The following is a 15,000-nucleotide window of genomic DNA, read 5'->3' as shown; positions in this document are numbered from 1 at the left end:
AGCACTTTGGACAGCAGTTGAGGCCTGATTTTGGTATGTTACTTGTTGTGACCTCATCTTTCTTCCTCAAAATTGGGGAGATGCAAGAAGTATTTTTTAATCACATTTCTTCTATAGTCACAGTAGAGCATTGGAACTCTTGAAAATGGAAATCTTCACAAAGCAAAGTCTGAATGTTTAGGTTCTTGATTTACGAGAGTCTAAGTATGAATTCAGAGGATTGTTTCCAAGTAGCAATCGACGCACCTGACCCAGCAGGCCACATCAAATACTTGAATGGGTATTTTTGTTCAATCATTTTAAAACTTAGCAAGGTTCGCTCATTTTCAGTTTTTTTTTTTTTTTGTTATTAAAAAAAAATCATTTAGCTTCCCCATTCAGGTTTTATACTCATGCTCAACGCAATACAGTTAAAGGTGGTAATTGGAAAGTCACTTTATCGGAACAGCTAGTTAATTGAAATGATTTATCAGTGTCAGAATTTTTGATATAATTATATTTTATAATTTATTTTATACTGGAAAGCCATAAAATGAGCTAAGCTGGTATAGGGCTGAGATGCCTGTAGGAACTTTGTTGGCACCTTATGTTCCACCAAGGAACCAAATAAATAACAATGTGAAATTGAATGAAGGCTTCAATTTAATATACAAAAGCAGATAAAAAGGGCATTTCGGGTTTCCCCTTTATCAAAAAAACAGGATGAATGAAACACTACAGATGAATGAGATAATGTGGTAGTGGCATTGTTAAGATGAATAAACAAAAACATTGATGGGCAGGTAATAGTATGCTCCTTCGTAAGGAAGCACGAATTAAAATAGAACAAATGTTGTTTATAAAAGGTGTGCAATTAATTAAGTCCAAAGAGGGGAGGCTGAGAGGAACTGTGTAATGCATTAGAAAGTGAAATAAAATAACTGTAGACTATTGTTGGAAAATAAATGCAATGGAATATGAAATAAATACAAAATATAAGGGTTGTAGGTATTAGTATAATCATTAGTGGCAGTACCAGCAGCAGAAGCAACAGTAGTACTTTTAGTAGTAGTAGTAGTAGTAGTAGTAGTAGTAGTAGTAGTAGTAGTAGGAGTAGTAGTAGTCGTCGTCGTCTTAATAAAAGTAGTAGAAGTAGTAGTAGTAGTAGTAGTAGTAGTAGTAGTAGTAGTAGTAGTAGTAGTAGTAGTAGTAGTAGTAGTAGTAGTGGTGGTGGTAGTAGTCATAGTAGTAATGATACTGGTATGTTAAGGAAAAGACGATGGATGGTGGATGGTCAGGGGAGTCGGGGGGGGGGGGGGGGGGGGACAAGAGATAAAGGTAGTTTAATATTTAAATGAGGTCCCGTCTCAAGCTCATGCCATGAGCAGCAACATTAACATCACCAAGGAACCAAGAGGATAAGTAAGTGAGTAATCAGAATGCATGCCGGTTCATCGCAATGATATAGACCTTCAGAACATTGTTAAAGCTTTATTTTCCTTTCCAAGAAATAAAAAAATATAAATATTCCTATTGAAATGTACAATCATGAAATTATCATCGGTTCTCAAATAGGTTCGATATGGGACATACGGTATCAGAATAGCTGTCCTCAGGGCTGCGTAAGCTCCCCAATATTATATAATAATGGTAATAATATATGCATTACCATGACAATGTCATGTACGGTGCTCTTCAAACTTGAGTATTTATATTGTGCAATATTCACTTAACTTACTCAAAGCACTTTATAAGGGGTCCTTAAGCCAACAGCAACAATTAAGATGTAAGACGAGACGTAATGCCTTTAAGGCGATATTACAATTTTTACGATGGAGACAGCGCTGTTTTTTCAAGAACTCAATTATGCGTGGCACAGAATGGGACTCGATCCTTGGACTTGGATTGCAAAATACACGTTGACCATGCGTGTAAAAGAGTAAACCAAAGAAAATACATATTAAGAAAGTTGAATTCTTTTTCGTAAACTGGTCATCAATGACCACTATTTACAAATCACATGTTTTCGCAGAATTGTATAGTATGTGTTTGGGGTCTGAAAGAAAGCAAAAATACTAAACACTGTCAAAAGAGTAGGATAGACAGTAAGTAGCTGTTATAAAAAAATGCTGGAAAATAATGAAAGATCCATCACATCCACCCACTATCTTCAGTTTCCAAACTTTTACCATCTGTCAGATGCTACTGTACGATAGCCACCATATCTATAAATACAAACCTACTTTTACACCCAACATCTTTTCATCAATGAGCACTTTATAAATTACAAAGAATTTTTCTGCCGTCTGTCTAGATTTGAAGTGATGTTGATGTATTAATGTTTTAATTGTTTTTTGTTTTTTTTTAAATGATTGAAGGCGGGTTTTGAGCCCGAAGCGCTCAGTGTTTGGTATTTTGTTCTTTTTGGAAGCTGATATATTTATATTCACTTTTGCTGATTACCTTTGAAGGCAGCAGGTGACAATTGTCTTGTACAGTAAGTGACACTGAAGACATGGCTGGATGTGAATCAGAAATGATATTTGTCTTCACTACTATCGGTTCATAGTCAAAATCCAATTAATGTGAAATTCTAGTTACTTTATTAACATTTTTCAAATAAGTTTATTTTGATTGGAGCATTATGATATGCGTCAAGGCAGATCATTAATTTATGAGTACTTGAGTTTATTGTGCTTATTTGTGGTCTTGTAGTATGACACTCACTTTCAGACCTGGAGGCCCTTGGTTTGAATTCCACTATGGGCTGTGTAAAAAATGAGTCTTGGAAAAGGCTCTTTACTCAACTCTCTTGCCCTTCTCAAGTGCAAAGTGTGGACCGAGCCAGTAACTGCGTTATCTTCATTTTAAAAAAAATTGTAATAGTGTTGTCTTATCCTACATATTGAGTGTTACTGTTGGCTTGGGTCTCCCTGTCAAGTGCTTTGAGCACATTGTTGGATTGCATAAAATTAAAAAAAAAAATCAATTAATAAACTCAATTGTTTAAATTAAAAAAAAAAAATTTCATTATTTACTTGGTGGGTTCCATATTTAATATTTTACATTGTTCAATGTGTTTGCATTTCAGTATCACAAGAGATTGATTTCAAGAACGTGTTTTTTGTGAAAAAAGATTTCAGTAAACTAGTTCCACTGGCTCAGACTGCAGAGAGTTATGGCAAAGCTCCATCTTACATCTTAGAGGAAGATTTGGGACCTCAATTTGGCATAATTGAAAGTAAGTGTACTTGTTTATGATTAAAGTATCACTGCATACAAATAAAATGTGCATGAACATTTATATGTCCATACTTTAATTTTATCTTTGCTTTTGACTGTTTTTAACTATTACATTTCTCAATTTGGAGTCCATGGGAATGCTTTTTAATGCTTTAGTTTATCCTCACCTGGAATTTAGCAACTCAGTATGGTCACCCAGGTATGAAAAGGACAAGCTGTTAGAAGGTGTTTTCTGCAGAGCAACAAAGATGATACCAGACATAAAAGATAAAGGCTATGAAGAACGACTGAAAATGATTTGAATCCCCAGTATGGCATATATACGTATCAGAGGCGACATGACAAAAACATATAAATTTACGCACAACCTGTACGATGTCCTAAAGGGATTATTTGTGTTTGCTGACGATAACACCAGAGGCCACAGATATAAATTGAACAAAGCCAGATGCAACACATCCCTCAGACAATATTTCTTTAGCCAGCGAGTAATTGATCGATGGACCACCTTCCAATCTCAGTTGCGGAAGCTCCAGACCTAAATGCATTCAAGTGGCAATATGATAGCCTCTGTCTAATTACAGATTCAGCTTAGTTGAGCCTCCTATCAAACTGAGAAAACTGCAAAGAATTATCTACACCCTAGACCAGCAAAGGCACTGAAAGCCTAATTCGCTGGACACTCTATACTACATATTTATATTTGCAAAAACAACAGGGTATTTAAATTTTAAAGGTGTTTTGACCTATGCAACCCTTAATGATTATGATATGATATATAACACACAGATTCACCATTTTAACTTCACTTTACAACTCTTCTTCCTTTCCTGAGATTCTTGATTTCAATATTTCTTCCTGTGAATTGGCCGCCTTTAATTTGCACTTTGTTGACCTTTCTCAGAGGTTGTTAACTTCAATAGAAAATTGGTGAAAATATTAAACAATAATAACATTAAAAATAAAAAAGGGAATGCTATCGGGTGTTGACTTCTGTTCTCTTCTTAAATGTTTGTCTTCATTATTGAAGATAAATTATGACATGTGCTTGATTTTTGTGAGAAATTATTTAACTTAATTTTTTAAGTTCTTTTAGAACTAGAAATTGATAATTTATTTTGAGTTTATGTTTCACAATTTCTTGCCTCTCAAACATAAAAATGTAGATTTATGTAAATGAGGGAACAGAAATGTTTTGTTATTGTAACAGTAAATTGTTAATTTTTTCAATCAATAATTTATTTTGGATTTTTATTAACGACAAAGTAGGTAAAGTCTTTGTTCCTTTTTAAAAAATAAGATTTTTAAAAATCTTTTGAACCCCATTCCTCATACATGCATACACACAAATGTAAAGAAAATGCTTAATTATAAATTATATTATTTCAGATGCTGATGATGGACTTATATTAAGATCAGTTGTCTACTTTGAGGATGACAAAAAATTTTTGTTAAAATTGGGTCCACAAAAACAATGTTACGTGGAGGTAAGATAATGACATGTAATAATGAAGGTGAGGGTCGTTCCATTAGCTTAGATAATAGACCGATCACTCACACGTTAGAGAGCTTGTTTTGATCTTGGGGTTTAATGAGGGGGGCTTTTATTGGCCCCTTGACATTATAAAGTTAAAATTCACAAAGCTTGCCAGATGTGTGCCTCACAGATGACTCTCTGTCTGTGACGTATTTTCTAAATCATGGAATATGTTTGATGCCAAACTGATCTTTTTTTTTTTTTTCGTCTTTTGTTCATGACTCTGAAAACCATTTCAAAAGAGAGAAATCTGTCTGAAATGTAGAAAAATGAAAAGATTGTAGAACTTATAAGCCCCTAGTGGAAGAAGCCAATTCGAAAGAAGGAAAACAAGAAACAGAGAATTTGTGGTACTCTATTTGGGAAAAACATTTACCTGAGGCTTGTTTTGAGCTTTTATAACATTATCCATAACTTAATAATAATAATGCTGAAAATTTATATAGCACTAAAGCTCCTAGACACCAGACTTTAAGCGCTTAAATTACAAATTACTTTGGCTGAAACATACTCATTCACACACACAAACATACACACACACACACACAACACACAACGGAAACCAGACAGACCTATCTTGCTTCTCATACCATCTACTAAAGACGAAACAGATATGTTTTAAGCGAATGTTTAAAAATAGGCAAAGATTCTTTTTCACGAATGCTCTGTGGTAAGGCGTTCCAAACAGAGGGTTCGAAATGAGAAGAGGATCTCATTCCAGCATTTTTCAGTATTTGAGGGACAACTAGTTTGGTGGAATCACTGGTCGAACGTAAGGGGCGGGATTTTGAATATCTTTAATTAGTTCCGAAATGTAGGAAGGGGCAATACCTTCAAGACTACGATACACTAAAACACAAGCTTTGAATTTAATCCTTTTCTCAACAGGCAGCCAATGCAGGTCATGAAGCAGAGGTCTGGCATAATCGCACATACGCTTCATGAATACTAGTCTGGCAGCACTGTTTTGGACAATCTGAAGACGTCTCAGATTATATTGCGAAACGCCAAACAACAGAGCATTGCAATAATCCAATTTCAATAGTACGAGGGACACAACCAGGTGTTTGGTCACATCCTCAGATATGAACCGTCTAATGGAAGCAATCTTTTTTAGTTGGAAAAAGAGAGATCTAACCAAATTATTAACCTGATGCTCCATCGACAGTCCAGAGTCTAAGAATGTGCCAAGGTTTTTCACTTTGTCAACAATTTGAATGGAGGCATCCCCCAGCTTCAAATCTGTTTCACTTTTCAACTTCCTGTTCCCAACATACAGCACCTGTCTTATCATCATTCAGTTTCTGTCTTAACTTAGTTAAGCCTTTCATTCCTCCAGTGGCTTAAGTCACCGACAAAGCTCCTCATCGGATATAATTCTGGGCTGCCATCTCCTCTTTCTACCAAGTTGTTCCCTTCTCCTTCAGTTTGGCCTCAATAATAATATCCTGCCTCTAATCAATGAATAGGCTTGCATTTTGTTCCACTTTACTTCTAATAGAATACATGTTTCCTCAAAGCTGCAAAATGTTCCTACTTTTACATTTCTGATTTGAGAGGAATTTTGACTAATTGTGAACGCAAAAAGTCGAAGAGTTTAGATAGACCTGTAAATTCTCAGTCAATTAACTGAAATCAGTCAATTCGTCAAATTCAAATATTTTTAAAAAGGGAAGAAAGAAATGAATAAAGAAAGAATTCATGAATCGTAGTCGATTGACTGTAAAGTTAACTAGGAATGTTCCACAGCCCCACGCATAGCTCATGGGCCGTTTATATTAATGATGGATATATATTGCCAAGGCTAAGCGATGCTTTTTAGAATTGCCGTGTCTGAACACACCCCAGTGTATTTTCACACAGCCTTCGTGAAATTATTTTTTCACTTTCGAAACCTGTCGTAGCCAATTTTAACTGAGCCGCCGAGCGATAAATTTCACTGTTTCGTCTAAGCCAAAATTGACCACATTTACTTGAAGGACAGGAAAAGTATGAGAAAGAAAAATTCGAAACACCGGAAGTTCGTTATGTAGACACCTTCAAATCGAAAGTTAAATGATTGCTACAAGCACAGCTCGATTACCTCATGTTGTAAACAAACTGGTTGACCGTTTCTAAGTTTCTTCACTGATTGGGTACCTAATTACAAGGAACAATGGTAAGTAGCCTAATTAATTCCCTCGCAATTTAGTTTTCTGCTATTGCTTTGCTCAAGTGAGCTTGCTGGTTACCTTTCATTTTGATTCTTTGGATTTTACCGCTACGACGAATTACGAAGAGTTTCAGTTTCAGTCAATTTTTATAGATCTCATTTACAGGTCTAGATATAACATAAAAGGTTAAAAATAATAATTAAAGTGTAAGACTTGGAGGTTATTATATATTGTCTCTACCTTGATGTGAGCCTGAGTAGATAATCTGTTGATTGGCATGGGAATTACAAGTTTTTCCTTCCTTTTACTAGCCTCTGTAAGTCTCCGTAAGTTCAGCAAATGTTATATTTGAAATTGTTGATAGCTGCACATGTTGAAAATTAGATTTTTTCCCTAAATGTCGGGAAAAAATATGATGAATCTTTTGTGATTGGTTGGCAAGTTTGTATTATCAGGCTGCATGTCTTGTCCAGTTTTTAACTCAAACGTGAAGTCTGTCCTACTGTATGGATGTGAAACTTGGAATGCATCACAGGCTTGTATAAGGAGGGTACAGATTTTCGTAAACAGGTGCATGCGTAAGCTACTTAGAATAACATGGATGGACAGAATTAAAAATGAAGAAGTATGGAAAAGAGCACAGCAAAAACCAGTGGGAGAGGAAATAGGAAGAAGACGATGGAGGTGGATTGGACACACCCTTAGAAAGAATGACTCCACTATAACAAAGAAAGTATTGTACTGGAACCCTCAGGGTAGAAGATCAAAGGGAAGGCCACGAGGAACATGGAGAAGAAGCTGATATACAGAGAAGTGATAAGACATGGAACAAGATAAAAAAGTTAGTTCAGGATAGAGAAGGATGGAAACTGTTTGTCTGTGGCCTATACCCTGACCCAGGGTGAAACAGGCAATGATGATGATGATGTTTTATCCAGTTCGTTAAATATATGCTGTCTCATCATCAGGTGATTAAAGAAAATTGTGAAGCACCCAGAGCATGTTGTTTACTGTGGGCCAATATAAATGCGTTTTTTTCATATAATGTCACTCTTGTTTATAATATCTGACTCTTATTTATAATATCTTACTATTGTTTATTATGTCTGGCGCTTGTTTATAATATCATCTTACTATTGTTAAAAATATCTGACTCTTGTTTATAATATCTTAGTCTTGTTTATAATACTTACTGTTGTTTATAATATCGTACTCTTGTTTATAATATATTACTCTTGTTTATAATATCTTACTATTATCTATAAGATCTTATTATTGTTTATAATATTTTACTCTTGTTTATAGTATCATACTCATGTCTATAATATCTTACTCTTGTTTATAATATCTTATTCTTGTCCATAATATCTTACTCTTGCGTATAATTTCTTATTCTTGTTTATAATATCTTACTCTTGTCCATATCTTCCTCTTGCTTATAATTTCTTATTCTTCTTTATATAATATCTTACTCATGTTTATAATATCTTACTATTATTTATAATCTCTTACTATTGTTTCTAATATCTTAATCTCGTCAATAATATCTTACTATTATTTATATTTTACTCTTGATAATTTTTTTAGGCTATGTATCATGGAATGTGGAAAATGGGCAAGTTATTTCGACTCCATCCATCTTCAGTGTTAGGTTTTTATGGCTCAGTCTTTGCTTGCCGCCCCAGTGAATCTTCTTATGTATTGGAACACTCCTCATATGGACATCTTACCGAGTTTGTTTCCAGAAACAAGAAAAGTCTAACAACGCAAGAAAAGATGAATCTAGCTCATGAAGTTGTGAAGATTTTTTATACCTTGACACAGAGAAGAGAAGTATGAGTTTTTATAATAATTTAGATAAATGATCATGATAATTATAATAATGTGATGGATAAATGATAATAACTGGTTTTTTTTTTAGATTTTGAAATAATGACGTATCTGGTGACATTGAGGGGTAAAGAGAGATGGAGTAACTTTTATTTTTTTAAAATTAGGCTCCTAAATTGATTGTGCTCTAATGATAATGGTAGTGATACTCAAAACTAGTTATTATGATAATCATATTAATGGTGATATGATAATGCTCATGATAATAATGATGATGATGATAATAATAATAATAATAATAATAATAATAATAATAATAATAATAATAATAATGATAATAATAATACACGGCTGTTCATTTTACCACATATCGTTCCTTTTAGTTTCCATGCTACCTGCGTGATTCATCACGCCGCACAGTGTCAGACCAGGGGTCAGTGAGGTTAAAGTCACTGCCGGCGAACAAACATAATAAGTGACTTATGATTGTTCTTTTTCCTCATTTTCTCTCCATTGTTACACGTCATCTAATATAGATCTACCCACAGATATAGAATAGAAAGAATTGTAAATTCCAACCACAACTCCATTAACTGTTAAAATTGCCAGGTCATGCGATTATTATAACACATAGTTTAGTTTCGTAGAGTGGCTCGACTGAGTTCCAGTGATTGGCATACGTAATTTTTAATTTAATTACTGCGAAATGTTCGTCAAAGGTTATTTGCTTAAGAATTGTGGTATGATTACTTTAAAATAATAAACTTCATTATGAGTAAGTTTGAAGATTTTGATTATTATAGGTTTTAAATGGTGATGCCATGAATATAGTTGTTCTAATATAGTAGAAAGTCATTGACATCAGTCATTATCAAATGAAGACTGAAGGACATAAATTAGTTCTAATATACTTTAAATTCACAATATGGTGTTCCCGATCATTTAACCTCACTGTGTTATTGACGTCCACTGTCGTCTTTATCGTGACCACCCCCACTACCACCATCCCCCGTGTCCCCAGTACAACTAGTATCGTCACCATCACCACCCCCAATCCCCGTGCCTCTATCATTACTACTACTGTTGTCACCACCGCTCCAACCCATACACTACACCATACACCAACAACACGATCACACAGCCGTGTTTTTAAAAAAAACAACACATTTTAAAAATTTTGGCCAGAAAACGTGTTCCCATCACATCAAAAACTCTCGAATCTGGAGTTGGATTGAACAGGGTCATTATAAATGATCGATATTTAAAGGACAAGTTTTATGGCCAAATTTTAAAAAATGAAACGTGTCAGGTTTTTTTCGAATACGTCACAAGTATTAACATCTCTAATAGATGATAATGGTCACAAGTATTAGCCCCGACGACAACATCACCATAATTTTCAGCAGCACCAGTACTGCTACCGTCCCTTAACCACCAGCATCACATACGTTGTTGCTATTACCACCGCCAGCATCATCTACCGTCAACCAAAATGTCGCTATCCACCACATTAAAACTATCCTGACATTAAGACAAAAACTGGCTAAAATCAGAGAGTGAAAAATGTCCATATAAACTGGGCTGGTCATACATACAAAGTTGGCCACACATAATATTATAATACTATAATATTATAGTCCCTGTACTAGCATTAGACTGCACTATACTATTATATTATCATTACTACATTGTACTGGTCATTGGTTGTGTGAATACACATATTATGATATGAATGGATCTTAATCCCACAGTGTTCTTAATGTTTGCATCTCTTCAACTCTTCTGTGCTCTGTGAAAAATAATTAAATTTTGGCCAGAAAAGTCTCCTTTTTTCAAATATCAATTGAATAATATGATCCTCATCTTGTCAAAAACTCTAAAACCTGAGACTTCATCTTAACCAAAACTCTCAAACAAGGAAGTCTCAGGTTTGAGAGTTTTTGACAAGGTGAGGGTATTTTAGTTGATCAATATTTGAAGGACAAGTTTTCTGGCCAATTTTGTTAAAATGGCCTTTTTTGAAAGAGTATGACAGAACTGTGGCTATAACATTGCCGGCATCGTATTATTTGTTTTGTGACCAACAGCGTGAAGTATATCGTGATGATTACTTGATGACTTTCTCAGATTTTAGTATGATAACAGTGGTCAGAGACTTGTTATTCTACTGGTTGGTGGGGAATTTGACCTGAAAATCACACTGAAGATTTTTGTAGGGTGAAAAGTTCAGTATTATCCCTGTATTATGTATGGTTTTAGAGGGGGGGGGGGGGGGGGGTGGTGTTTGTATAAATGTGTTAATTTTGATTCAATTTAGTCTAAGTGTACTTATCAGTATTTGAAATATGAGGTCTTTTGTTTTCATTGTAACTTGACGTACATCTATCCCATAGAAACAGAAATCATATGAGAATAAAGATGAAGTGTCGGAGAAATAATATAATACATAACAATTATAACGCAAATGAATTACAAATGATTACATTTGATCATTTTGATGGAATTTTGACGGTACTGGCAGTAGCTCGTTGACCCCTGCTTGCCAGGTAGTATGACCTCGTGACTGACTGTCGGTGAGAGCAATGTACTCTACAACTAAAATGCAAGCTCTTTTCCACTGTGAATAATGATGATGATGGTGATGATAAAATTTGTAATAATGATGATAATGATCATGATAATGATAATAATAATAATAATAATAATAATAATAATAATAATAATAATAATAATGAAGCTGATGATGATGATAATAATAATAATGACGCTGATGATGATGATTATAATAATAATAATAATAATAATAATAATTATAATGATGATTTATTTCTTTATTTCTTTATTTCTTTATATAGTCAGCATCCACACCTCCTCTTCTCCATGGCAACATGAAGGGAAGAAACTTTTGGGTGTTCAAAAGACATGGTCGTCTTTTCCTCAAACTAGGAGACCCTGGACTTGCCAGTTACTACAATACATTATCACTGGAAGAACTCTGCAATGACAGAAGGTATATTGTATAGATAGAATGAAGTTGACATCACTCGGGTCTTTGATATTGTTTTTTGCCATCCACGTTTATGAGTAATTCTCACTAAACTGTATTAACCAGACTATAAACGTTCATGGTTACACATAGTTTTGTGTGTTGGTCCGTAATACTTCCGGATGGCAATGTTGTGAGCTTTTTAGCCAAGCGCATACTATCTATAGAATTGGTTGCTTACTTTGAATCCTTTTCTTGTGCACCTTTGTGGTCGAGTGGGATGATACTCCCCTTTGGACCCAATTATAGGTCCGGGTGTTTGAGTCCCGATCTGGTCGGCGCAAAGGTTCTTTACTCTCTTTCTCTCACCTCACTCAGGTTTAAAATGAGTCCTGGTCTGTAACAGCGTTGTCTTTGTCGAAAAAAAAATGGTAATATCACCTTACAGGCGTCATGTCTTAGAAGTTAATTTTTGTTGTTGGATAGGGACCCTTTGTGTTTTTGTGGGTTTTTTTGGGGGGAAGGGGGGGGGGGGGGGGGGGGGGGGGTTAAGGTTTGTTTGTTTTTTACTATCTGTATTTCTGAACATGCCAAACATCACCCCATAAAAATATTGTTAGCTAATAAAACTTGGAACTTTGTCATGGTTACAGATTTATTAATTGTAACAAGATGCCAAAATTTAATTGCCTTTCGAGCTTTATATTCCCTTTGTAAGAGGTTAATGTTATGTATGGTCCATGTTCCTATATGCATGTGAAACATGGACCATAATGAAGGAGATAGAAAGAAAAATCTCAAAGGTGGGTATACCGAAGAATTCTGAGAGTACTATGGACCTGAAAGAAATCAAACATTCTGGTTCTTATTGATGCAGGCCAAAGGTCCAGAATACTGTTGGCAGAAGTTAAAATGAGAAATCTGACTTATTATGGACACATTTGGAGACACAATACCATCCAAAAATCAGTGCTAGAAGGAAAAGTAGCTGGCAGAAAGGCACAGGGCAAACCAAGGAAGTCCTGGATAGGAAATGTGGAGGCAACAACTGGCAAAAAGATAATTGACTACTCGGTAATGGCCCTTGAGCGTGAAGAATGGCGTTCCATGACATTCAACCTCTGTAGGGAGATGGAACTCCAGTAAGATAAGGTAAATAAGAGGTTACAGGCATACTATTATTAAGAATTGTGAAAGAAATTGCTAAATAAAAATTTTCAATCTCATGAAACATTTTCTCATTTTCAACCTTATTTCAATTTTGTCTTAACAGAATACCATGGCTGTCACCTGAGCGACGCAAAAGTTTGAGGGAGGTGACAATATCATCGGAATGCTATGCTGTGGCGACAACTATTGCTGAAATATTTCATGGAACAGATGACTTCAGAACAGTCCTAGAAAAGGACAAAGATGGAAATGCCAAAACTCTGGTTTCATTGGAAAGAAATCCAGATGAGAGCAGAAAGGCAAGCAAAACATTTACTTTGAAGCAGAGAAGAAAACATGAATCACTGATAACGAAATGAATAATGATGATGATGATGAAAAATTCTAATTTTTAAAGATTTGGATATGTGACCAAATTTGATAACTTGTGTCAATGTTAAAACATTTTAAAATGACAATCCATAAAAAAAGGGGTAGAAATCATGCCATTTATGTTGATACACATTTTTCCTTGAAATTTGAATTTTTCACTAAAACAATTTTAGGTTAGTACAGAGATTCGAAAACTCTGGCTTCACCAGAAAAATCCCCCTTGGTCTTGTGGTATAACTCTTGGCTTTTGACTTGCAGGTCTTGAGTTTGAAATTTGTTGTTGGCAGCACAAAGTCGAGTCTTTGGAAAAGAATCTTTACTGACATTTAGTTGAAATTATACTGTATAAATGGCCAAGTTTGTTTTTAAAATAACAAAAAAAAAATCCCCTAATGGTAGGGCCTTACAGATGTGGTGTTTCACCTTACATGTAAAGTGATGCTGTTAGCTTTGAACCCCCTGTAAATGTTATTAAGCTCATTTTGTGGATATTGTGCTATATTAAATCTCAAATTATTGTTTTGTTTGGTTTCGTATATTTTGCTTTATGTTTATTGGAACAACAAGAATAGTAACAAAAAGAGAAAAGAACTGGATGGGGTTCCTGACCTCCCATAGTTGACAGGGAGGTACTTACTGTGTCTTCTATCCTCCCTATATCTGTATTCCAACTTGCTTTCTGTCTTTGTCTTGGAATGAGATTACTTGGTTTTGTCCTGGCCTTGGCTGGATACCCTGGCTGAGAGAGAAACATTCAAATGTATAGTTTTGGGAGATTATATTTTTTCTTTGTAAACAGCTCTCTGTTATGCACTGTATTATGTTTTGTTTACGTTATATATGATTTATAAAAATTTCAGTGTGTTTCTCTTAGTGGGGACCTGTGCTTAACGTCAGGATGAGACATTTAGGTGATCTCAAACTAAGTACTTTGATAGTGTGCTCTTGGAATCTACATCTGTTCCCTATTTGAACCAATTCCCCTTTGTCTCACTTTTTCTTAGGTGCTTTAATTATAATTCTAGAACCTTTTACGATCCCATATTCTTCCTTTTTACTGGCGCTGATAAGACCTAAATGTGTTACAAGCGCCGTAAAACCCTTAAAAACAAAACCAAGACAAGAAAATCATAATGTTGGATTTAATACTTCCACCCTTTAGCCATTTTTATTTTATTCTACAGCTGAAGGACATTTTCTCTGACGATTTTCAAATTCCCCTCCCAAACTTTCTGACTTTGGAGGATGAAGGATTGATGGATAGCATAGAAGAGGTGACCACCAAACTTTGGAAAAAGCTCAGCCACTGCTGGAGTCCAGATCCCAGTCAGAGACCTCCCCCTCTGGAATTGAAAAATTATATTCTAAGTACGTTCCATTGATGGTAGGGCACTCGCTTTACATTCAAAGGGGACTGAGATTGATCCCAGGTGAAGTCGGGATATTTTTTTCCTGTCCAAAGGATAGCTCTCAATTGCTATTGTCCGATTCACACTAAAGAATAGGGATTAACCTCCAGCTCCATATGCCTAATAGCTCTGAAGGACTACTTTTTTATGCTTCATTTATACATTTTAACTTGCAAAGCCTTTTAGTTTAGTCCTTTTTAAAGTTTGTGTAAAATGTGTCGCATTGTGGTCTTAAGATTGGCAGGTCCCTGGTTTGAGTCCCATTCTGGGCAGCACAAGGTTGAACGCATGAAAAAGGCTCTTTTATTCACTCAAAATACT

At 35.0% G+C, this 15,000-nt stretch overlaps 1 protein-coding gene across 1 annotated transcript in view; it reads left to right on the top strand.

The window, feature by feature from the left end:
• The window catches only part of LOC144967463 (tyrosine-protein kinase JAK2-like), a 40,968-nt gene that overhangs the window by 8,345 nt on the left and 17,623 nt on the right, over positions 1 to 15,000 (top strand). Inside the window, exons 4-10 of the mRNA XM_078904740.1 lie at positions 1 to 33; positions 3,071 to 3,220; positions 4,612 to 4,709; positions 8,500 to 8,745; positions 11,598 to 11,752; positions 13,002 to 13,197; positions 14,455 to 14,638. The exon at positions 1 to 33 is cut by the window's left edge and continues 245 nt beyond it. Of these exons, the coding sequence (XP_078760866.1) occupies positions 1 to 33; positions 3,071 to 3,220; positions 4,612 to 4,709; positions 8,500 to 8,745; positions 11,598 to 11,752; positions 13,002 to 13,197; positions 14,455 to 14,638 (1,062 nt within the window). The remainder of the gene's footprint in view (positions 34 to 3,070; positions 3,221 to 4,611; positions 4,710 to 8,499; positions 8,746 to 11,597; positions 11,753 to 13,001; positions 13,198 to 14,454; positions 14,639 to 15,000) is intronic.

This window comes from Berghia stephanieae, chromosome 3, assembly GCF_034508935.2.
Source record: "Berghia stephanieae isolate SIO BIC M18660-M18661 chromosome 3, UCSD_Bste_1.3, whole genome shotgun sequence".
Classification (NCBI taxonomy): domain Eukaryota; kingdom Metazoa; phylum Mollusca; class Gastropoda; order Nudibranchia; family Aeolidiidae; genus Berghia; species Berghia stephanieae.
Note: the sequence above shows the minus strand (reverse complement) of the source record. Positions and strands in the feature narration are given on the sequence as shown.